Source organism: Caloenas nicobarica, chromosome 2, assembly GCF_036013445.1.
Source record: "Caloenas nicobarica isolate bCalNic1 chromosome 2, bCalNic1.hap1, whole genome shotgun sequence".
In the NCBI taxonomy this organism is placed as follows: domain Eukaryota; kingdom Metazoa; phylum Chordata; class Aves; order Columbiformes; family Columbidae; genus Caloenas; species Caloenas nicobarica.
The window spans coordinates 135058714-135085092 of NC_088246.1; the positions used below are offsets into that span (position 1 = coordinate 135058714).

The window sequence follows — 26379 nt, forward strand, 5'->3', positions numbered from 1 at the left end:
TGAGAAGCTGTACACAACAGTTTAAGGAGTTTCATACAGCCTTGTGTATGGACTGTCTTACGGACAGAAATATCAATCTGGCCTGTATTTCCCAAATTTCATGTGCAAATAAAATATATTTAATTTCAACTATTTCAAGACAATTGCTGAAGATGTATGAAGCTCAACTCGTTTGTCTTTTCATTTGCTGGTCGTTTGAGATCAGTAAGTATGGAAGTGGTTCAAAGCAGAAGGGAGAAATATCATCACTTCTATCATCTCATTCAGGATCAAGCAAGCAGAGCTCCCAAAAATCAGAACATACAAGAGGCAGTGGGGGACTCCCCACACTCAGTAGAAGGTTTTGGAAATGCTGCCTCACTGCTCCTCAGTAAGAAACATTTGTTCAGTTCATCTGCATTTGAAAGCCCTCCTGCTCTGTCTGGATAGAAATACAGAGCAGAGTATGCCTACTGAAAATAAAAAACAGATTTGCTTTATTTTCAAGATCTCTTGCAAATAAGGTACAGAGAGGTGTCAGATTTCTAAGGTCAGAATCAATTGTCTGACTTTGAATGCAGTCAGCCAAGATGAGACAATGCAGATCTTAGATCAGTTTAAAGGGTATAGAAATATAATCCATTTGCCTTAACATCCTGGGAACAAAGAGACCTCATTTTGTTTTGTTTTGTTTAAATTATGGGATTTAATTGAAATTAAACCAAGGTAATTCACAGATGTATCCAACTGCTGTAATTTCTGAATGAAACAGGAACTGTGAATGAAAGCTTCAAGGGCCAGTGCTGACCCCTGAAGCTGAGAGCCTAGAGGAGATATTTATTACTAGGTCATAATTAAGCACACATCCTCATCTCCTCTAACTGATCTTGAGTCTGGAAGCAGAAAGCCCAGTCCTTCAGAGGAGGTGAACAAGCAAGGAGTGTTGCCCCCAGTAAAGAGATTCTCCCAAAGCTATGTTAGGCTCCAGATAAAAACATTTACCAGTTTTCCTGTTCAGAGTGGGAGGGGTGTCAAAAAATGAGTTTATTTTTGGGTCTGACTACACAGAGAAGTGGTATCACAGAGTTTCATCTCATTATCCCTGGAAGCAATGAAACAACACCAGTAGAAACCTGCGAAGGCCAAACGTGACCTTCTTTTCCTCAGCCACTCTAGAAACCACCCCTCTAGCAAACCACTTGCAAACTAGAGGGATACAACGATGTCTTGAGGGAGAAGAGCCTTCACAAAGAACCTGAAAAACAACCAAGCCCAAAGCCAGGTGAGGACCACTTCCCATGGCCTTATGGACCACAACCTACAGAGGAACCACCGCTAACCTAGACTGTAAAAGCAGCAAGAACTGCATTGCAGTATTCTCTTTAGAAGTATTTTACAGGGAAAAATAAGATTTTTTTTTTCCTTTGGCGGTACTTACATTTGTCACAATTACATTAAAAAAGAGAGACTTGTTGAGAAATATGAGGCCAAAAGCATTTTTTTCATTCAAAGATAGCTCTTTTGAGCCACTTCAAAGGGATATGCATGTATATATAAAAGATCAGGTTGGCTCAAATGTTTTGCTCGCCGGCTTTAAAAAGTCCAGTTTATAGAAGATGATTGTAAAATTTGTTCTGTATGTCAGTATGATGCAGGCATTAGCCACTGTATCTGCTGAAGCAGAAAAAGAAAATTTAAGTAACCATCCAGTCTTACGACTTCTTGTCATAATTGCACTGCCTATCTCAAGTTCAAGTAACCTTTTATCCACTATGTTAAAAAATACATTAAAGATAGTAAAATGATGAGCTATATAATTTCACCCTTCGGTATCTAATCACTGAGGCGTTTTACCTTCCCTCTTATTCTGTGTCCAGTGTATAATGTCCTATAGTATGAAGTAATACTTAAAAATTATTACAACCGCTGTGGAAAAGTTTTGCGACACTAATGGACTCACACTTGTGGTTACGTAATTAGGCTGAAATCCCAAATCTGCCTAAATTAGCTTTATTTTTTTTTCCCCCCATCAACTCCAGCTGGCTCAGGATTTTATGGAAGTTTGATCCTTTACCTTTTGCAATAACGAGATTTAAAAGATCTGTATTTTTATCCAAAGTTCAAGCAACAGAAGTTGTTCAGTTTCCTGTCTTCATTAGTTTTGTTGTCAAACAACAAATACCACCCACACATGTACTTTTTAACACAATGAGACAAATGTCACCGCAATCATCGTTTGTGATTGGGAAGTTTGGCACCATGTCAGAGCAGTGAAAGTGATCCCACCACAGACTGTTCAGCAGCAGCGGTAACATTAAATTCCTACACGCTCTGCTCAGCAACATGCTATAGTGAAAAACGTCAACACAAGTCCATGAAATCGAAGCTGATCACCACAGGAGCTAGTGCACGCTCTTTTTATTCACTTTACATTTTCTGTTCAATTTTTGCAAATAAACAAAAATGCTAAAAAGCATTTCTCTCTTAGCCTACCATCCTGCAGTCTTTGGGCTGGCCTCAAGCAACAGGAACAGTCAAGTTGCTCACAGTTTTTAGAAATATGCAATTCAATAAATCACTCAAAACTATTACAAAGCCAATGGGCACTCTCATTCTGAGGGGGAAAGAAAAGTATCATTGCTTAATCCACAGCAGTACTTACAGATCAGACACCAGCCAGGACCAGCACGTTCCCTCCTGCCCAAGCAGCAAAACTCTCATCTCCAAGACAGCCAAGTGGCACAGTCTGAAGCATGGATTTATCCCACGATATGCTAAGATCTCTTTGGTGCTCTCATATAACTGAAATTTCTAATCTAGCAGCTGAGAAAACACAGAGTAGGACTAGAGGGTTCAAAGGTGACCTACAGGACCATTAGGCATCTCCGTAGCCTTGGGTCAGAAGCAAGGTTGGAATAATACAGGGACAGGAAAGGCACAGATGGTCCATGCATCCGCAGCGGTCATAGGGCACATTACAAATGTTAATTACCAGACCATGAAAAGCACTTTCTTTATACTTAGTTTTCAGATTCAAAAAAACCACCACTTTTATCTCAAAGTAGGAAGATCCATGGAACTACAGGCTGGTCAGATTCACCTTGATCCCCATGAAGGTGACAGATAAGCTAATCCCGGAAACCATTTCCAGGCATATGAAGGACAAGAAAATTACTGGGAGTTGTCAGTATTGCTTCACCAAGGGCAAGTCATGCTTGGCCAGCCTGATGAACTTCTAGGACAAAATGACTGGCCTGGTAGATGAGGGGAGAGCAGTGGATATCCTCTATCTAGACTTCAGGAAGGCTTTTAACACCATCTCCCCTAACATCCTCACAGACAAGCTGTTGATACACAGGCTGGATGAACAGGCAGTGAGGTGGACTGAAACCTGGCTGAGTGGCTGGGCCCAAGGGCTGTTGATCCGTGGCACAAAGCCTAGCTGGAGGCCAGTAAATGGTGGTGTACCCCTGGGGTCACTACTGGATCCAGTCCTGTTCAACATCTTTATTAATGATATGGATGATGTGGCAGAGTGCAGCCTCAGCAAGTTTTCAGATGACACAAAAATGGGAGGAGTGGCTGATACGCTAGAGGGTTGTGCTGCCATCCAGAGGAACCTCAACGGGCAGAAATGAGGCAACAAGAACCTCAGGAAGTTCACCAAGTACAAAAACCTGCACCTGTGGAGGAACAAGCCCAGGCACCAGTACATGCTGTGGGCCACCCTGTTGGAAAACAGCTTTGTAAAAAAGCCCTGGGGGTGCTGGTGGACACTAAGTTGAACATGAGCCAGCAATGTGCTCTTGCAGCAAAGGCAACAAGTGATGTCCTGGGCTGCATTAGACAAAGTATGACCAGCACATGGAAAGAGGCAATCCTGCCGCTCTGCTCAGCACTGGTGAGGACACATCTGGAGTGCTGGGTCAAGTTCTGGGATCCCCAGTACCAGAGAGACACGGACATACTGGAGGAAGTCCAGCAAAGGACTATGGCAATGGTGAGGAAAGGCTGAGAGAGCTGGGACTGTTCACCCTGGAAAAGAGGAGGCTTGGGAGGGATCTTATCAGTGTCCATAAATAACCGAAGGGAAGGTGCAAAGAAGAAACATCCAGGCCCTTTCCAGTGGTGCCCAGTAACAGGATCAGGGGCAATGGGCACAATCTGAAACACAGGAGATTCCCTCTGAACATCAGGAAACACTTTTTCCCTGTGAAGGTGACTGAGCACTGACACAGGTTGCCCAGGGAGGTTGTGGATTCTCCATCCTTGGAGATATTCAAAAGTCACCTGGTCATGGTCCTGGGCAATCAGCTCCAGGTGTCCCTGCTTGAGCAGGAGGGTTGGACAAGATGACCTCCAGAGGTCCCTTCTCACCTCAACCACTCTGCGATTCTGTGATAAAGACTGAGTAGTACATCTCTACTGGTACACACTGCATACCTGAAGGCAGCCAACCGATCATTCTCAGTTGAACTCAGGCTACACTGAAAACAGTCTAGGAAATAATTATCAAAACTGCTAATGGCTCCACTCTACCTTTTTATTCTCACATAGTACAGTTTTCTAACACAATTCCTTTTCACGGCAAAGTGGTTATGCTTGGTCTGTGTCCAACAAACAAAAGGTTACATCAGATATCCTCAGAAATTACTCCCATTCATTCTTTATTATGGGAGAGTGGAGAAGAAAAACTTATTACAATCTGACCGCCATCAGCTCTGCCTCCACTAATCTATATTGTAAAAAACCCATTTTAAATCTTTTTAATAAGGAAGAAAAAAATCCCAAGTCTAGTCCAGTTTCCACACCAACTTCACTAGCCAGGTTTTCACTCAAGGACTATAAGAAATGGAATGAAATTTGAAATATAAAAATTAATAATTTTTATCAATTTACAAAAACATGGCTAAACCGCTGGTGTTAAACTGCCTCCCTGATCTTGCCCTTTAGTTGCTCTCAACAGTCCATCAGCCTCCATTCGTTATCTCTTGTGTTACTCTTCAACTTCACAGAAGAGAGTAGCACAGGGTTACACTACACAGCCTAGCCTAAAAGGATCCGGCTCCAAGACCAGAACATGAGTCCTAGTGTTATAATAGCTATTAGTATTTATAAAAATACCTTTATCATTATTAACCGGAATGAGAGGGAACATTTCAGTTTACTCTTCATTTAGTATGCAAGTTTCTAGCGTGCCTTTGAGATCTCTCCACCACTAAGTGAATCTGGTATTTGAAATGTGCATTTTGCAAATTGCCTGTTAAAATATAATTGCATGCACATATGAAATCTAAATTAAATAGCACATTGCTAATCAAGCAAAAAATAAGTTTGTTTTGCCCAAGACGAACCTATAATCCACTCAAACAGTAAAGCTGAAACTTTGATTCAAATGATGACAATGAATTCACACCTGGCTTTGGAAAGAATGCAGAGAAAAGGCTCCAAGGAGCAGAGAGAATATAACCCAGCCAAACAACGCACGCAAATAACAGGCAACTGAGTTCTTTCAGACAAACTCTGAAACTTAAAACAAACAAACAAACCACCACAACAACAAAACACCACAAACACAACCAAACACAACTCAAAACCAACCTAAAAAACCCCATCATGTCCAAGAGCGCACTTATTACTGGATTAACTCTACCGACATCTGCCACCCCTGCTCCAAAACCTTTAGCAGAGACTTGCAAGTGCTCTGTACTTTGTACTTGGTGCAAATTCTACTTCACAAGGTGAGCAAAACTGAGCCCAATGGGCATGAAGCTGAAACCTTGTTTATGTAGCTTGGGCTTTCATGTTCCTCCAGAGTTGCAGCACAGCTCTCAGGGTCTTTTCTTCTGTTCATTTCCCATGATTTTGGGAGCTGCATATTTGCAGAAACAAATCCATTTGCAGGAAATGCATCCTTCTGAACTACCAAGAAGCACTCGCACACAAGCCAATACCTGGAATGGCTAATTTCACGAGTGTTTATGGTAAAGCGCAGAGACCACAGCAACATAATGCTTGAGGAACAGGAGCTGTCCCCATAGTCAGACGGGTTAGAAATGTCCTGTGTCCATACTTCAAGCCTGGGGACAGAAACTGGGCTGGAGACCAAGTAGTAGCTCAACTGGGCTAAACAGAAGAAACCACTAACCCATTTACTATTTATAAAAGTAGAGAAAACATTGCACCATCTTGGGAAGTTATCACAAGCCCATGTTCATTACCAGCGCAAATCCTCGGTCACATCGCTGTCGTGGTTTACAGGCAAATTAGCATAGCTCTGGGGCTCACCCTGGGGCTTCCTTGTAAGTACCAGATAAACTCCGCATCACAGATGGACCCTACTTCATAACCTTCTCTCCATATCACCAAAAAGAGCAGTTTTCACAGACTGAATTAACCCCAGCGCAGTACTCACGTGGCTGCTTGTGGTATCTGAACCAAGCTCCATACAAAAGATGAAATAAACAGGACTGCAAATTAATCCACACTTCAAGACAAAGTACTGGTAATTAGGCTATTTATTCTTTTTCATCTAATTTCAAATGGCTGGACATCTAGATGCAACCAAAACAGCAAGTACAGGTTATACAGAAAGAGTTTCACATGCAAAATTAGTCTGTATAATCAGCACCTGGGTGTTATTTGTTTTCCTATACAGATGAATGAACTAGTTCTGACAAAAAAAAAGAAATTCCAGCACTTCTCAACAAGGCTTTACAGGCCCTCAAAGTCTCTCTCATTATCCTACCATTACCCACCAGCTACACAGCACACTCATGCCTCTTCCAGCCTGGCATTAGAACAGCAGGGGGTAAGAGAGAGCAAAAAGTGTGTCCTCCACTTGGACACCTATGTGGCTACAGCAATACAAAGAAGCAATTTTTGTATCTTCCCCATGACCAACAGTCTCTCTCTTTTTTTTTTTTTTGTCATATCTGTTCTCTCCTTCCAAGACTTCAGAAATTGGAGAAATAAGATTTTAGAAAATACTTCCGTCTCTTTACCCCCACCCCGAAGAGTGAGGGTCAAAACCAGACCACCAGTGGTCCAAGCACACAGTGGACTTCTTTCTGGTGGAGACAATATGGCTATGAGACCTGATGGTGCAGGTAGCTTTTTCATCTTACTAGTGGTCCAAATTCTCAGGCACTTTTTAAAAATACTAATTCTGTTGCAGACCCGATGATGTATTGATCTGTGTATCACAGCCACTCCATGGAAATGACTTTATGAAGTGCACATGAAACCTCCAGCTTTAAAATGCCATTTCACCCAAGGTCCAGACATCAAGTGTACATGTGCATCATCTGAATCTATATCACACACCAAAACGTCGCATCCTGCTTTTTAATTGCATTATCTGAATAGTGTATACTGCCAAACCAGCACCTAGACCACTTTGATTTCAAGTCTGATTAAATGCTGGAGCTCTTCAGGATGTCTCTTGTTCTGAAGGGTATTGGACACTGGCAACAATTTATGACTCACTTTGCTCCCAAACCCCAACTCAGAAGGCCAGGTCTGGGAGTCAAACTCTGCTGACTCCATGCTAGTTCTTTCTTTGGCAGGAATCCCATTTGACAAACCACAGCCAGACTGTGCCAGCCCTATTACCCTCCTGCAGCATTGCAGTTAGTCCTCTGCGTTTGTCTCATGGCCACTTTTCTCACATTTAATCTGTTGCCTTGGAAGAATCCTTATATTAAGCTTTATGTACTCCTACACTAACGATCTCTAAAGAAATATACAGAAAGCAAAGAAATTTTTAAAAAATGTTAAATTATAGCACTTTTCTTAGTTTCTAGTACTCAAAAGTATAGTGGAAGCAAAAAATAAGCATGTCATGATGGTTAGAAATGTTCTTCCAAAGAATGTAAATACCTGCACCTGGTTACTGAACTACAATGCTGCAGGTGACTTGATGGTTTATTATGTACTAAAAGTAGCTCGATAGACATTACTCCACTCATCTCATTTATGAGGCAGATTTACCATCCAGGGAAGTACATACATGCAGGCATGATGTTCTCACATGCACATATAGTCTTCAATGCAAAAGAGAAATACCAGTGACCTGAATTTTACTAACAGACCTACTACTTGAAAATGTGCAGAGGGCTGACAGACTACACTCCAAAACCCATGTTATATGCAGATTATACCTATGTAATCCTGCTGGTATTTCCCATTATTGTGCTCCATTTGAGAATTTTGCACTTTTTACCTATTATGTACACAGGGGAAATTTTGCTAAGATTTCTTTACCATTTGGAATTTCAGTGCGATGGGGAGACTGATGGGACCAGAAACCCATTATGGTGCCTTTCATCCTTAGGCTACGGGTCGAGTGCCAAAAGGTTTTGTAGCAACAAAGTTACCCAGTCTGTCAGGCCTCAGTAGCATGGACGGTCTGACCCATCCGGACCACAACCACATCTTGTGGCCTTTGACAGACTCACTGAAGAGCTAGATGGACAGGGCCCCATGACCCACCTGGGTCAGATCTATCCTGTTAATGCTATATCAAACTTGCTCTGAAGCAATACGAGGATAACTTGTATTTCTGCTGCTGCTTTCCTTTATGAATTTTTCTGTTGTTTGGTTTGGTTTCCTTTTCTGATTTTCTTCTGTGGATGCAGGGAAGACCCTAGCAGTAACATGGCTCTACTGCTAGGTCAAGCCTGATCTTGTTAAGTAAGAATCACTATCTAGATTTATAAAAGAAAACATCACTGCAAATGGATACCATTTAAACTTAGACACACACTTATCTTCCATAGCCAGTGCACACCTATGACATGAGCCTCCGTAGACCTACAGTCAGACTCAACCCTACTGTCTGGGTTATCCCAAGAGAAAGATAATTACAGAAAGCCCCTTATGATAAAATAACTAAGCCTGAGTCCATGGGATCTCAGCCTGAGAGCATTCAGCAGGTTTCTCCAAAAGGCACCAAATTCAGAGGACTGCCCGAGCACACATCGATGGGATTTGAGTCCGGCCCCACACAGCACTGCTGCCTCCAGAAACTTTTCCCAACTCGCCCACCCAGGTGTCCTTACCACGGCCACCCCTCCTTGCAGGAGGCTCCAGTGCCCTGCCCAACACCGGGTAACCCGCGCACCCCGTCAGGTGCGACTCTAGTTTTGAAAAAGACCTCCGTGCAAACGGCCGGCCTGAACACCCGCTGCCGCGCACCGTACCCTGCCAAGTCTTTATTCTCAGCACTCAAACTACTTGAGACACCGGCGACTCCCCACGCACGCCCCCTTCGAGCCGCGCAGCTGCCCGCACCGCCAGCCCCCGGCGCTCCGGAGCCGGCCCGCCGCAGCGGGCAGCGCTTCCCGCGGGGCTTGTCGAGCGCGGGCCCGTCCGCACCCGGCCCCGCCCGGGGCCGCCCCGCCGCCAGCCCGCTCCCAGCCCCGCCGCCAGCCGCAGGCCGCCCGGCCGGGGCGGGGCACAGCGGCCGCCCCCACCACCGCCCCGGGGCACCGGCCGGCTCGGCCTGCCCCGCCCCACCGCCCCGGCACCCCCGCCCGGGCCCCTTCACTGGCAGCGAGCCGGGCCGGGCGGCTGCCGCCACCGCCCCGCTCCCGCCCGCGCCCTCCCGGGACGCACCTTCAGGCTCCCCCGGAGGGGGCCCTTGCCGTGGCCGGTCAGCGCCGGGGGGGGACTCCCCAGGCCGCCCTCCTCCTCCTCCTCTTCTTCCTCCACCTCCACCACCACGTCCTCGTCTTCGTCCTCCTCCTCCAGCGCCGCGGCAGAGCCCTCCCGCCGGGGCGGCCTCCAGGCGCTCTCGGGCTTGGGGGGCCGGACCCCGTCCGCCTGCGCAGCCGCCGGCCCCGCGCTCAGCCGCCGGCTGCCCATGCTGGAGCGCTTGGCCAAGCGCCGCGCCTGCATGGTGCCTCCGCCCGGCCCGGCTCCCGCCGCGCTCAGCCCCGGCTGCGGGCAGCGGCCCCGCCGCGGGCGCGCAGCGGCAGCGCCGAGCCCAAGGGGGCGGCGGCGGCGCTCACCGGGGGAAGGCGGTGGGTGTGTGCGCCGGGCGCGCCGCGGCCATGGGGGCCCGCGGCGAGGCGGGCCCGGTACCGGCGCGGCCGCCCCGCCGCTCGCCCACCTGCTCCCGCCGCCCTCCTCCTCCTCCTCCTCCTCCTCGTCCTCCTCCACCGGCCTGCCCGCCCGGCCCGGCTGTCGGGCGCGGCGTGGGGTCCGCTCCCGCTCGCCCTTCCTCGCTGCCGCTGGTCCCCGGCACCAAAACCCGGACTGGATTCCCGCCGACCGCGGCTCCGCCAGGCGCTGCGCGGGGCCGCGCTGCCTCCGCCCGCGCCCGCACCCGCGGGCGGGTTTCCCTGCGGAGCGGCGCCGGCCCCCGCCGCCCACCTGCTTCGGCCCGGCCCGGCGGCGGGGAGCGGGGTGCCGGTCCGTCCCTGCCGGCCCGCCCCCGCCGGCGCTTCGGCGGTTCAAACGGCAGGAGGGCCGGGGCTGCCCGGCAGCCTCCGCATGCGGGACGGGCTGCCAGACGTCTCGGGCATGGGTGACACGAAATTATTTAACCTTTCCCCAAAACTATCTGAAATAGAAACAAAATGAGCTCTTTTTTTTCTTTTCGCGGGGAGGGGGAAGCTGAGAAAAGACTGGGCTTTTTCGGGATGAAAAATTGAAGCAGATCTATATACAGCCTGTTGTGGAGAAAACTACCCAGGAGTGGTAGGGAAAAAAATTCCAGTTTAAATTGTAGTACTACTGCACTTTAAGGTTTAAAATGCCTTTCTAAAAAGTTTTTTAAATTAAATCACTTTGTTTCAAAACCAAGTTTGAAGATATTGCAGTCACCATTTACATTTCTTACAGGCTTCTGTACCATTTATTAAAGCCTCCTGAAATAATTTAGTTATTCTTAGGGTTGTTACATGCTTTTTCTAACCTTTTCCGCTATAAATAAGTTTTAAGTCTGCATTTATATGTTATTTTTGAGCCATATATGTATAGGTGTTCCTGCTCCGGCAGAAGGATTGGACTAGATGATCTTTCAAGGTTCCCTTCCAATCCCTAACATTCTGTGATTCTGTGATTCTTTTACATTTACAAGTGAATTACAGTAATGCCCTTTTCAGTGTTTGGTACTTTTCTCCCCATCCGTTCTGTTTTAGAGACATGCCAACAGGCCAAATGTACACATCATATGTCAGCATGGAGCCAAGCTTCACCTCTAAAGCTAGGTTTATTTGTCTATGTCAAAAAGTAATAACTCATTTTAAAATACAGCATGCAGCACTTTCTGTGCAAGAAACTCTAGATAATACAGTACCCATTCTTAATGAAATGATGAAGTTACTTTTCGTGTGTAACTATGGAATTTGTTTCAATTTTCCCAACCCAGCTGCACAAACCCATTGTTATCATTCATCCTTTCAAGGTTTCCAGAGACTGTGCATCTCTGGGGAAAATCCACAAGAGCATCACTGGCAAATTCCAGTGTATTAGATCTTCCAGTAGTATTTCCCCACGCATCTAAAAGTGATGTTTCCAGATGTTTTACTGTGGCTTTGATCAGCTGCACCGCACTGGCAGGTCAGCCCGTCTCACAGCAGAACAGCACTCAAAGCTGCTGACACATGCTGCCACGAGATGTTCAGGCTTTTTTCCTGCCACCGCACAAGTATGTAGCTTCTTGATACCTGATTAGCGGATCAATCATGTTTTTTGAATCTGATGTTGCATAAAAGATAGATTTGTGGAAGAAAGAATAAGCGAACAAAAAACCCAAACCAAATTAACCAACCAACCAAACAAAAACCAAACAAGACTAAATGCTTTTTAGTTTTATTTCTAAACAATGTTCAGAATTAAGGTTTAGGTATGACAAAAAGTTACGCTTCAGTTTTGCCTTAAATGTGAATTCCACCATGAGTTTAAATGGTATTCTCAGTTCCTTCATACTCATACCTCAAGGGAATAGAAATGAAATAATTCAAATACCTCCTAGTATTATAAGTATTTGAAATATTTTGTATCATTTGAATATCACCTACATCTAATGGTGATCTTCTGTAGTGGCCTGTGTTCACAGTTACACGAATTATAATAACTTCATTGATGGTTCCATTCCTATCTGCTGCACACTGGGACAAATGTTGAGAGACTTCACTGAGTTTTTCAAAGGTCTGTATGTTTTAATTGTAGCAAGAATGGAATCAGAATTAGAAATTATATGCACTGAATGTGTTGTCACTGAACTGGATTATATGTGCTAGTATGAACACTGCAAATCACTGAATGGAGACCAAAGGATGTCTTCCAGAAAATAGTGACGATAAAGGATAATTGGCCTTGCACAGACACATCTGTTCTCTTCCGTGACACCTCGCACTGCAGCCTCTAGTTGAACTCTTTATTCAACCCTTTTGTCTGTGTACATCAGGGACCTGCTAACAGGTACAGCCAACGTGAAGCCTCTTGCCCTGAGGTTTGGTGGGTGAACAAAAAAGCAGAGGTTGTGAACCAATAATGAGGCCTTTAGTTGCCAGTTGAACAATAATCGTTTTAAAAATTACTAACTGGCTGTTCTGGTTTGGAAGCATGGAGACAGGAGGAAGAGAAGAGAGGCTCAGACAGGTTCTTAAGGACACGTAACACATCCCAGGCCTGCCTGCCTGCCTGCAGGAGGTTGCTCCGTCCTCCAGGATCTCCAGGATGCTGCCTCTTCTCCCCCAGGACTCCAGCGTGTCATGGCCCCTCAGCTCGCAAAGCAGAGCAGGACAGCAGGTGAGCCCTGGAAAAGCTGGGCAGGGTGACGGTGGAAGGGTGTAAGCAAATTCTAGTGGAAGGAGAGGAGGCAAAATAGTTTTGGTGTCAGGAGGGATGAGGCAATGGCAGTCCAGAGTTCACTGGGCTGACGGGGAGGGCAACCCCGGGAAGGGGTTTAGAGAAGAATGCTGACTTTTGATTAGTAATCTGAGTTGCTAATGCTTTTACTCCTGCTGGGTTATCAAATGCAATGAGAAGCCAGTGTTGACAACTCTACAACAGATTGGTTAAAGATTTCTAGCACTTCCCAGGCAAGCCAGATTGGAGCTGTAGTAAGAATAACTTCTCTCACAATATTTGATACAAACAAAAGATAGAAATGACTGTTTTCTCCATTTCTTCCAGTCTGTCTGACTTGCAGTCTGAATGGAGCTGAAGCTGAACCCATATTGCCCTTTCAGTGCTTCCCAGAGGAGTTAAATTGTGGAGAAAGTTTCCTAAGGACAGTCAGGGAGTCCTAGATACAGTTCAAGTATCTTTACATTCACAAACACTTAAGAGTCAAACACCAGCCATAATCCTCTATCACTCATCAACATTTTTTCCCTGATGATCAGTCTTAGCACTCTTGGGGTGAACTGCTGATCAGTTCTGGCCCATAGCCACGTCCTGACATTGAGTAAAGTCTTGTGATATACACGGTAATATGGTAACACTTAGCTAAACAGAGATATCTCATGATTGTACTACAGCATAATGTGCCTCTAACGGAAGTACAGGCTCTGGCTGTAATAATAACTGTTTACATGTCAATGATTTCCAAACTTATTAAAAGTTAATGTGCACATTCGCACTCCCTTTGTGTATACAGCTTTCCAACACAGCAGAAGTGTTTCAGATGCTTCTTCGCCTCTAACCTCAGCAGTCAGTTCATATTTCCAAAAAAGAAATGTCTCTCTCTCTAAAGACATATGACATAATTTGAATAAGTATATATAACCATATATATCTCCCTCCAGAAGTTCTTCTTGAACAATCTGTGAAGGTGAATTACAGTGTCAGCTTTGCGGTTCACATTTAATAATCATTGTCTTACCTTCTTTCAGCAAATCCACTGGGCAGTTCTGTACATCAGCCACAGAAAAAAAACCCTCGCCTTCCCTGGCACTGCCTTAACTAGTCTATACTAATTGGTGGAGTTTTTTTATGATACATACTTTTTCCAAACATTTTATACAGTCCATCTCTCAGTTAAGTGTATTACTATAATTATTTACTGATCTGTTTGACATTTCGTTGCATTGAGCTGCTGCTATTTTATACTGTAATCATGACTGCGGGCAAAGCTTGCCTGACACCAAATTGGGGAAAGAGTCCCTTTTGCTTCAAAAAGTGGAGATTCTTCCATAATGCTCAGGGAGGCAGTACTCTAACCGCCTCGCTTGCTGGTCCTAGAACTGGTTGCATCAGGGACAACCAGTCAGCAATGCAGCTGCCAGCAGCCACAAGCACTAGTCGTGGCTAACAAGCACTAACTAGTACGGGTGTGCTTCACTTTGCCTCACAGGAGCAGGCAGGTACGCTGCAGTGTGCATTTTGCTGGACCACCCAGAATCCTGCCTTGGCTAGCTCTGGTTTGCCCTTTTTTTTTTTTTTCTCCCTCTAATGTGCCTGCAAGGAAAGAATATGTTTCTTGATTTATTTTCTTTAATCTCTGAATATTTTTTCCCCTTGTCCATGAATGCCAGCTTTTTATCACTAGAGGCAAGATCCCCTCTGCTCCTACCTCCTCCCAGACTGATGCCTTTAAAAAAAAGTCTAGCAGCAATATGAAGAAACCCTCAATGTTCTGTGCATTTAATCACCGTAATTTTTTTTAACATAACCTGCTCAAGTAGTCATTCACTTTTCACTTTTTAATGTGCAACAAATGTATTTGTGCGAGCTTTAGTATTCAAACCAGCATGTGCACTAACCATGTGTGTGTTCCACTTCTCTCACAATCCCAGGCATTTGAGCCCCTGCCAACTTCTTTATTTGGGGACCTGCCTTCTCCACACCCCCTTTGTAAACTTTGCACTTGTTTTGCTTTATAGTGATCATTGAAGTTCTCACTCCAGCTGGGAGGACAGTCAGGCACCTTCAAGAACAAGGGAATGATTGACAATATTAGGCAGAAAATTGTCTACCAGATGCTGCTCAAAAGGAGAGGTGGCAACCTCCTGACCCCCTTCTCAGCAAGCGAAATCGTTGCTTCTGCGACATACCCCTGCCCCGCTCATCAGCCGAGCGGGGAGCACAAGGTCACTTGGGCGTCTGGCTGTTGTGCAGCGAAATGCCACCCTGCAGACACGGCTACGCCTTCTGCTTGAGGGAGGTTCCAGTGCCAGCCATGCATTGGAATGAAGCGGCAACATCCATCAGCCATCACGCATTACTCTTGCCAGTTACTGCTCTGGGACGTTTACTAGTTCTGAATAATGTGAATAATAATACAGGAATTTTGGATAGTCCGTCTTTGGACTGAGAGAATGAACGTCGACCAGAACTGCACGGCTTTTTTTAAAACCCCTCCCCAAAGTTTTTGCTCTTGTCAATAAGTAATTTCACACGATTTATGTGTTTATGGCTCTTAAAAGGCTTTGTTTCCTAGAAAAACAGGTCAGCTCATCAGAGTTTCATGCTGGTACTAATACAATGATTACAGTTTGCCTTTTTTTCAAATGAAGTAGTCTGAGGACAAAGGGTTGAATTTGAAAAAATAAGACTAACATTTTCCTAATTAATTAACCCAGAATGACCACTATGCAGCAGGGGGGGAAGAGAGAGAGATAATACTTTTCCTTAACAAAAGCGGCACAGGACAAAAAAAACCTTAATTAGTCTACACTGAGGGCATAAGCACAGAAAACATAGGCCTCTGTCATGCAAATGTTGGAGCACATACTAGAATTTTTTTTATATTTTTTTTTGACAAAAGAAAACAAAACTACTTGGAGGAGTTTCAAAGTTGTTTGTGCTCACTCATATGCAGTAACAGCAATGTGGTAAATAATGGCCCCTAAAATGACACTGGAATTAAAGGAAGAATATAGAAAAATTAGGATGATAATTTAATTGAAGCATTATTTTAAGTAAGTGTATTTATTAATTGTCTTAATTTAGGTAGAACTTCATCTATAAGTTAAACATGTACTAACAAAAATGTAGGATTGGCGCGTCAACTGCCTCTTCGTCAGTGAAGTGTCAAAGAACTCGGCTCGATTCTTAGGCGTCAAGGCTGAATTTGCAGAGGCAGCAATTATGAAGAAAATAACTAGCTGTTGCCTTCAAAATGAACAAATTAGATCAGGCGCTCAGGAAAACATTAATATGACAAGACCACATAAAACAGTACATACAGACTCACTTTTTACATAGAAACTCCACTGTAAATCTTGTGGAACCAAGAAAGGAAAAAGTATCTGTCAGTCAGTGGCAAGAATATTTACTCCACTAAATTAAGCAATGGGTACAATTTTATTTTGATCATCTTGCTACCTAAAACGAGATAGTTTTGTCTACATAAATTCTTAATGTTGGAGATGAATGCTCTGCTCTGGAAACGGTACTCCACATTTTTTGGCTTGCATACCCCACTGACATTAACCATAAAAGGCTCTTTAAGTAAATACCACTGCAACCAAAATGTAAGAGAAATGCCAGCCAGCCAGGTAACTTGAGGACCACCCACGCCTCAAAGATTTTTTAATTAATCATCTGAAAGGTCACTAGCTGTAAAGCAGGAGACATTTTCCATGTTGTACATGTTCCTATTTTCCAGTGAGTTCATTAAAGCTAATTTTGGGGCGGGTTTGTTTTTTAGGGGGGGTGTTTTTGTTATGGGTGTTGTTTGTTTGTTGTTTTGGTTTTTCCCAGGAAAGCTCCCTGATGGAAGTTTCTCTGGAGTTGCTCCTTCCAGTCAGCTCCGCAGGCGTCTTCACAAAAAAAATGAGAATTTTGATGGCCCGTTTTTTCCCCTAATTAAAAAAAAAAAAAAAAAAAAGCTGCAAAAGACATCTCCGGATTGTTTGTTCTGCTTTTCTCCTGTGTCCCCTTGCAAGAACGAGCTGCCCCGTTCTCCGCGGGGAAATCCGGCTGGCCTCTTCCTGCCTCTCCCACCCCGCTCTCCTGCATGAAAAACCCCGAACAAATGAAAACCTCTAACCCCCTCCACACGGAGCTGCAAGGGCAGAAATAAGGCGAACTCGCTTGGAAAACGGACTCTTCCCCTCCGGCAACGTGCCTTCCGCTGTCCCTCCGGAGACGAGCCGGGGCAGCCCCGGCCGCGGCTGTGCGAGGGCCGGGCGGGCTCCCGCCGCCTCGCTCCATGCTCCCGCCCGGGATCCTGTTCAGCTTTTGCCTCAGATTTCTCCTCCAAGCCGGCGGAGCGCGGCCCGTAAACATGTGCGGCCATGCCCGCCCGCCCTCCGCCCCGCGGCCCAGCGGCCGCCGCCGGGCGCTCGTTGCGCAGCAGCGCGGGAGGCGGCGGGCAACGCGCTGAAGGGAGGGCGGCGCTCGCCGCGCTGAGGAGCGGGCCGTGGCGCCCCCCGGGCCGGGCCGGTGGGGCGGGCGGGCAGTGCCCGGCTGCGGGCGGCGGGACGCCCCGGGCACCGCCCGGGCGTTCGGAAGAGGGGGCGTTGCGGCCCGGGCTGGCGGGCGGGAGGGGGCGCGGCCGGCGTGGGGCGGCTGTCCCGCCGGCCTCCGGCTGCGCGCAGTTCCGAGGCGGCGGCGGGCGGGGGGTGGCCGGGCCCTGCGAGTCTGCAGGCCGCCGTGTCCTCTGTGAGCCGTGGCCTCCGCAGTGACCGGGTTTATAGCGGGTTATAAATAACTTAAAGCCCTCGTCGCTGAAACCGGAGGATTGTGTAAGACTCTCAGCTTCCTTAAAAAATACACAAAACCTTTGTAATCCTCCTCTGTGAGGGGAAAAAAATAAAAGTTTGGGAACCTGATACAAGTAAACAGCTCAGAAATAAGCAAATACATAAAATGACCCAAACTTGGCACACCTCGTGATTGTTGAGCTGAAGTTGATTAAGTGGAACCCATTACTTGAATTAGGTTGGGACAATTTGTACTCCAGCAGTTACCTGGTTTACAGACAACACAAAGCATGTAACATTAAACACGTTGTGGGTTTTGGGTAGAATACACTTGGTATAAAATGCAGCGAAAGCAGCAACTAATTGCTGTGGCTAGTTCAATTCTTCAACTGCAACAACCCCCTCAGGAAACACCAAAACCTCTTAAATTGCAAATACTAAATCTCATTTGATTGCCTGGTGAGTTGGTGGGGCTTTGACTTTGGTTTGGGAGAGAAGATCTAGTAAAACTGAATTTTGCAGTGGAAGTGTTTTAAGCATTTTCTTGTGATTATATTTTCAAAGGTAATGTTTTGGGTTGAGTTTCTAAGTTCTTTTAATTAACTTTTGGTTTCTAAATGTTTGGGTTTTGTTTAGAAACACTAGAACTGTTCCATTTTGCTGGCTTCCTTTGGTAGAGGTGTGTTATATTTTAATCTGTGATTAGTGTAAGCAAAAAGAAAACCTTGGGCACCGAAAGTGTTACTAAATACAAAGTGTTCTTTTCCAGTGTTTATAGAACAAACTGGTTTGTGTATACATTTTTTTTTTATATGGACTGCTGTAGTGGATGAATGGAATGCACTTCACTCAAAAGAGTGAAGCAGCAACATGTTTTATTGACATAAAATAATAACTTGTCAGAGTTCAATGAATTTGATGGAATTTAATAGGGGTTTACCCAGGTTCACTAAGTTTGATGGCAAAGTTCACCTTATTAATTACTGCGTGGAAGAAATACACAGAGGAAAATTGAGTTAGAATGTTTCACACAGGGACCGGAGATACGAAGGGTCTGGGAAACCCTCCCATTGAGTCACAAGGTTCAGAAAGGTCCCCCTTGCTTTCTAAACTCCTTATGGAGCCTAGGTGCAGCTTGGTCCAATCTTAGTCCCAGACTTAGTCAATGGTTTATGTCTAAGGGTAAGGAAGAGAAGCATAGAGTAAGGAAGACCCTCCTGTTGAGTCACGAGGTTCAGACGGAACTCCCTTGCTTTCTAAACTTCTCAGGAGTCCTGGTGCAGCTGGATCCAGACTTAGTCTCAGATTTGGTCAATGGTTTATGTCTAAGGATAAAGATATACAGAGGTTATAATTAATATTGAATAGCTATGTGGATTGGCAATGTTTCCTTAGTATCAATTCAACATGCAAGCGTAGTTACCAAGGCAAACTCAAAGTTACCAAGGCAAACTCAAAGTTACCGTACTACAAGGTTATGTGCAATATCGGTCACTTACCAAAGATGTGTGATTGGTAAAAGGTCTCTCTGCACCAAGGAGCAACCTTGAGAGGTGTCCCAGCTCGAGGGGATATCACCGCTGTACAGCCACTCTGCCCAGCAGGGAGAGCTTGAAGAATAACTCACCTACGCCACTATATTCATGGATAAAGTGGTTGGCTCGCAGTCAAATCATACACGTGGTGGGAAAGGTATGCGTGAGACTCCTTGTGCCCATGGCTTTGTTCCTTGATAAATGAGTCTTGGAAACGCCACCCACTATTCATACGTCTCTCGCATGATCGGTGTTCCAAGCTCATCGGTGCTCAGCGTGCCGCTCTGCTGCTTTGTGGGTGAGCTGGAGATCACGTCTCTGCCACGGCTCAGGCCTTCGCTTCCTCCGGAGCCTGAACCGAACCATCGCCAGTCTGGTCAAGGGGTCGAGTGCACCCATCACAACTGCTGCTCCAGGCTTTGTTGTGGGAGGGATGGAGCAGCGCGGTGGTGGAGGGAAGAGGGGAGCACAGGGGAGAAGCCAACCCGAGTCCCCCTGGAGGCTTTCCCACCTCTTGGTGTTGAAGATATTTGCTGAAAAGGTGCTAGCACAGTGCAAAAGTTTGGTGTAGATGGCAAGATAATGAGTTTCACTTGAGCTACAGTTTATTGAAGCATCTACTGCCTTGTCTGAGTTAGTAATTTGGAACGTGTTACTTAGATAAACACAGGCTCAAAGCGGAAAACTAAAGCAGAATGAAGCATCTCAGGGAAACAACATAGAGAAGAAGCAACAGTAACAGCAGAGGATGGCAATAGTCACAGCGGGAGGACAGCAAAAGAGGAGTGGGGAAGCAGGGGGGATAAATCGGGGAATAGTCCCCCAGTAGTGAATGATAGCAGAGATGTTGATGAAACCAGGAGTTTTGCTTCTGATATTTATTTCCTTGCAATTTTCCCTTGAACACAACTCTTCTTCATTGCCGGTTTACTGGGTCAGGGGAGAAACAGGTAATCAAAGTGATATCACACCCTTGTGAAAGAGGCTTGGGATAATTACACATGACACAGGTACGTGTCCTGAAGATACCTGATAGAGCTCATGTTAAAAATTTGGGTAATTTTCTTTCTGCGTCACTATATCTCTGGTCACATTGACCCTCGTGCCGCTCACAAGTTCAGCTGTCTGCAAAACCCAAACTTGGGAGACTTGGAACCTGTATTACCATTTTCCTACAGTAGCACAAAGTTGTTCTTACAGAATAAGAGACACCGATTTTAGAGAAGAATTAACCCCTTCTGCCACAGAACATTAGGTGAGTAGCCTGCCACACAAATTATTATTTTGATTATTTTAAATTTAATAACTAAAGTGTAGCATAGTTCTTTCAAAAAGGAGGTTAGTTAACCATCTATTCCTACTAGTTATCTGCAACTAGATTAGAGAGAATGATACTCCGTTTGCACATGCATTTCACAAACTTACTCCGCAGTTGTACTCTTTATTTTGCAAATTGCAGACATTGAGATGAAGGGTCTATAATTTCCTGGCTTGCCTTTCTCTTGGAACAGTGGTGCTGCACTGGCACGCATCCACTTTGCTGTGACTTCATTTGAATACAGCGAATTCTTTATTATGATTAACAAAAGGTTGCTCTCCGGTCTGCTTTGAATCTCAGTCTGCTCATGGAGATTAGTGGGTTCTGAGCAATGCCAGCTCACTAAATATCTCTGCTTCACTGATCTCAAAGACATTTGTGACAATGGATTTAGTAGTCATTTTCATGCTTGTTGTTGCCTTTGAATGGATAATACCTTAGTAGTTCTGCTTTCCATTGCTCTTTGATTCTCCATCCCATTCAAAAAGGTTTAAATTCAAAACTTCTCTTTCCTCTACGTTGCTTCTTTGTGATGCATAAACAGATCTATTTGTGGTTTTAGTCCTTGAATGCAGCCTTTCTTCACCTCTTTGATTTTATTTTGGGTGAAAATGTTGCAAATATCTATGTATTATCTCCCTCTTCATGGTGGAAACAAATAAAGCTTTCTCTCCCAAGTCAAGATTAACGGAAATAGTTCTTTAATTGAGCAGGAAGAGGTGGGCGGTTTTAAAGGAGAGGGGTCCCAGTTACATGTCCCGATGTTACATGGGGTCCCAGTTACATGTCCCCAATGAGACATTGGGCCACAAGAATTAGAGAATGGGTGAAAGTACAACCTTAGGTGGCATCAGATCAGATCACTGGCATTTCATGCCAATGTCTCCATTAACCTCTCCAGCTGTTAGCAGGTAACACATAGCAGGTAACACATACAGACCTCATTTAGCTGTTAAGTCTGACTGAAGTGTTTGTGCCAAGCACTTTTTTAAAACGAGGATAATTTTTCTTCAAATCGTCTGTTCAGTATTGTTTTCTTGTAAAGGTTTCTCTCAGTTCCACTGCAACATAACAAAATAATCTTCTTCCTTCCCCAGACACATGCCTCAACTTTGAGTTACCCAGAAAGAGAGATATTAGATGCGTATGTATTTTTCATGATGTAATCACATAACACATGGAGTGAAATCTGAAAACATTGGAGACTTCCATCATCTTAATTTCTAATTTTCCAGTTAAGGTCACGGGCATGAGCCACACTGTATGTTGCCACTTCCAGAGGCTTTCTTTTATACCTGTAGTCCCTAGTCTTCTCTAGGGACTCAGGACCAAGAGAACATTTAGGTTTTAAAGTCCTTCTTGCCCCCAGGTTTAAGATGTAATTCTTTTCCGAAATGAAGATACTTAACAGGTAAAGTGCTCTTGTGTAGTCAGAGCTCAGTGATTATGAACAGCTTACATTTAAAAATAGAATAATTATTAGCAAACTCATCCCTGTCTTATACCATTCACTGCAAAGTGGTCACACAGGTAAGATTTTCTAATGGGTAATGATGGGATGGGATGGTGGTCTAGGTATGAAAAATCTTCCATTTGTGTATTTCTCTTACTCCAGCTAGGTGGGACATCACCATTATCATCACCTAAATAATGAAAATGTGTTCATTTGGATAAATCCCTTATGGAAACAGGGCCTTATATTGCTCATTAATTTCAATGAATAAAACTAGGCAGTATTAGAGAAGTAAAGCCAGGAGTTAAACTTTTTTGAAGGAGTATTTGCAATTTGGGGTTTATTTTCATTCATGTTAGTAAGACATACCATGTGGCTGAACAATATCTTATATTGATGTTTACCACATTACTTCCATCAATGCATTGAACACAACAACTTGTATGATAAAGCAGGATCTTGGAATGACAAATTTTAAATTTTCTCAAAGAAAACTGATCAGCCTCTTTCTCCTTCCCGAAATTTTCTTAAGACAAGCAGTATTACTTTATGTATGAGACAGAAAATTATAAACCTTTCAAAAATACTGTGTTAAATTTATGGAAGCAAACAGACCTCAGGTTGAGCTATAGACTGCTCTTTTAATTGCTCCAGGAGAACAGCAATTGGTCTCCAGAGCTGGGTTTGGTTTCAGAAAATGGATGAGCACAGTGAACTCCTTATTAAACTAAAGAAATTTACTAAAGCAACTTTCTCAAAAGAATAAAAGCAAAAGAGGTTTGAGCTCTTAGTTCACAGAAAATCCAGATCCACCTACACAGACATAAAATAGGTAAGAGAAGTAGAAAGTATTAAGTAATGCTGGGAGAAAAACAAAAACGAACACCAAAAAAACCCCAAACCAAAACCAGACCTTGACGGTAGTTTCTCTACAGGGAAATTGTTCTCAGCTCAGGATTTGGCTGTTATACTCCCAGTCTATGCGCAACAAAGGATATAATTTATTTGTAGTATCTCAGAGGCTTCTTCTAGGCAAATCTTTCATGATCTGCCCTACTCAGTATCTTTATCTGGATTCCAAAGGCCTTTACTGTCCTCTGAGGTAGAAGTTCCCACTGATGAATCCAGTGGATCACTCAGGGCATTTGCCTCTGTACATAACACACACTCTGACATCAGCAGCACAAAAACAGAGGCGGTGGCGTAAAAACCTTGCAAGAAAGCTCTGTCGGTGCTGTGCTACGCTCACAGCAATCAGCCACGAAGAACGTGTTCACTGATAGCAGCTTGCCCGGGAGAGCTGCCGTCACGTCCCTCTGGCTCCAAGTGCCAGATCGGCCGAGCTGTGAGCCACCGGTTGCTTCCACCTGCTCCGGGTGTTGGGTGGGAAAGATGCCATAGCCTTGGGCTGTTAAATCTAGAGCAGGGTTTCACTAAAGGCAAGTGTCTGAATTGCCACCCAGCAATGTGAGGTTGCCCCCACGTCATTACTTGCCCAGGGATGTACTGAATCTTGTTCAGCGGGCTTTATAATCCTATCATTAGGAAGTGTTAATAACGGTGCCTCTTTGTACTCAAATAGATATTTTCCTGCAGCGTGACCCTGGGCTTTGCCTCCAGCTCTTCCTGCCAGACCCAGTGTTTCCACATACCTGTCTGGGGCTGTGCTCCACTGGGATCACGTCACCTACACAGATTTACGTAGCTTCCAGCACAAGTCACACGGTACCTGAAACATCTTTCAGCTGTCAGCATTTCTATCCAAGGTAAAAAATACAGGTCTCTAATCCCTGAGTTTTAATTATGTTCCAGCCACCCTGATTCTAGTACGCTGACCTGGCCTGAAGATACCAGCAATGGCAAGAGATATTATTATTATTATTATTATTATTATTATTATTATCATTATCATTATCATTATCATTATTATTATTATTGTGCATTTGTTCCCTCAGAGTATAATTAAGCTCCAAGTTTTGCATGTAGACATGTACCAACAGGGACTGGGCCTGTTGAAACGTTTGCGTTGATCAAACTTGAATTCCATTCAGAGTTACAATCAGGGAAACAGCTTTCAATGTATGCAGAGAACATTTGCTTGATAATGAAGAATATGAAAACCTTTCCATGAAATTTGGTAGCACTAGTTGAAGGCAGAAGGATTTTTACTGAATCTGCCCCAAATTCCCACTGCTGAAAAGGAGAAAGATGATTGCGTAAAAGGCAAGATTTTCCCGTTTGCCTGTCAGAAGTTATGAGGAACAGGTGATAATGAGGAAGAAACTAGTGGCATTATTTTGAAGCCAGAGCTAAAAAAACCCAGTGCATGGTTGATCACAGGGCTAATACTGTATAATGATTGATGATTCTGTAATCAGAACCACATAGGGAGAAACAGGCTGTAAATTAAATGATGGAATGTGTCACAAATGGCTTGGAATTGTAATGTGATGATCAAGAATTTACAGAGAAAGACTTTATGCCCCTTTTTGAATAAGCTGCAGTATTTCTAACAGAAATAATTAGGGTTCTGACAATGTATTCAGTTGAATGAAAGATTGAGTTTGACAATAAAAAAATAGCTTGTAATCTGTGTATTACGTGCAGCTTTCTACTGACACACAACCTTATGGTCTAGTGCTCCAGCATTCACAGCAAATTAGTCTCAGTTTTGCCATATTCTTTAACCATACCAAGTGGTACCTGGAGAAATAATGTTATTTTACTATGTCACTGCTAGTTAGGGAGCTCTTACGAGTGAAAAAATTGGAGAATGATTCAGTGCAGATAATGCCTCTGACACCTCTAGGAAACACAGGATCTGTTGCAGCCTTCCTGAAAATTGGAGATGTCAAGTTTTGAATTTATCTTGCCTGTGTTCCACATCGCATATGTACATATTCTGTTTGGGAAATCCCAATGGCATCAGCCCTAGTTCTTTCTAGTGTTCAGTGTCACAGTGCAGCTGACCTCTTTCTTGAGGAGATCTAAGATGCTCTAAAACTGCCGGTTCTCAGAAGTTCTGGACACAGATTTTCACCAGCTCATCAGAAAACTGAGCAGTTTTATTAACCATCTCTTAATCAACTGATAGATAGAAAGGGATCTTCCTTTCTGTGATGGCTTGCTTGATCATACAAACTACCAAAGCACCATGTGTGAGTTACTTAAGCATTTTAGTGGCTGTCTTCATCATTGCAGATTCAGGGGGAGGTAATTCCAGCAATGACCACTTCTGGGCATACAGAAACTGCTCTCAAAGGAGTCTAAGCATCTGTTCAAGTTGGGACAGCTTTTACCTTGGGGACAGTGATGTCCATCCCAATGAGAAATTTATAAGTCTTGTTAATAGCTTTCTTTGTCATTGTATTTAATAATGACTTGTAACAACCTTCCTAGGTCTTATGTACATGACGGTGTTCTTGTCCGTTTGTGGTGGCACATCTGAGTCAAATTTTTCTTTGAGAAGAAGGTGTTGAGCATGCGGAACAGATGAGACACTCATTTACGAGAGCTGTGTGTCTTGGCCAACTTTTACACCGGTGTGGTTATGAGAACAAATGAAAATGTATCTGTGCAGCAGCCGTCAGTGAGGGTTTCAGCAGCTGTCCCCAAGCTTGCAGGGATGAGCATGTGACAACTCTAACTGTGAAAAGGGGCACACAGCAGAATGACACATGCTCCTATCTGCTGGACCCTGATTTTGGTCATGAAGCTAGTAGAGGGAATTTACAGTATAACTGTACGCTTCAGTGCTTTAAGGATTTTTTTAACATTATTTTGTGCAATATTTTTATCTTAAATCTCACTTGTGTTATACATATACACTTGCATGCACATACCAAATTTATGTTGAAATGCCCACTAGATAGGAAGAATTAGAGCTGTCACTAGTCAGGATAATGCATCCATTAAGTAGCAGCCCTTTTCATGTAGACTGGTTGTGGTTGTCTTCTAGACCACACTCTTCTAACCTCCTTGCAGAAGAAGTATCTGGTGAAGGGACCACCGTGCAGGACTGGGCTGGTAGAAGTACTTGATGTGTGTGTGGTGGATTACCTGGCTGGGGAGATGCTTTGTTGTCACCACCTACCAATCCACTTCGAGGGTGAGGCAACTGATACCAAGAGGACTCCCCATTGCTTCACTCTGCTTGTTTCTCCAGAGAACTCTCTCCCAGGTAAGTTTAATTAAAATTCCAGCAAACTACTTGATTTATCCTATGACCATAAGGCACACCCAGGTGTGCATCGAGCAAACTAGATAAGCCTTTTGTGGAGAACGTGAGAGACAATGGTACAGAGCGCTTCTATCCCCTGTTCATTCCCAGATGTGGCCAACTGGGCATGGCTGCCCCACAAAACCAGTTTCCAGCTACTGCAACCAAAAAAATCTCCTCCGACCCTGAAATCAGTGGTCTCAGTCTTGTTGGTGGCAACAACATCTGTGACTGCGGTGAGCACAGCAGAGCTACAGTGAAATCCAGGT

At 44.5% G+C, this 26379-nt stretch overlaps 1 protein-coding gene across 2 annotated transcripts in view; it reads right to left on the reverse strand.

Annotated features, from left to right (window-relative positions):
* Positions 1 to 9879, reverse strand: part of ZNF704 (zinc finger protein 704) — an 89141-nt gene extending 79262 nt beyond the window's left edge. For both annotated transcript variants that reach the window (XM_065627127.1, XM_065627129.1), the window contains exon 1: positions 9598 to 9879. In XM_065627127.1, coding sequence (XP_065483199.1) covers positions 9598 to 9879 — 282 coding nt within the window. The remainder of the gene's footprint in view (positions 1 to 9597) is intronic.
* Positions 9880 to 26379: the final 16500 nt, after the last annotated feature.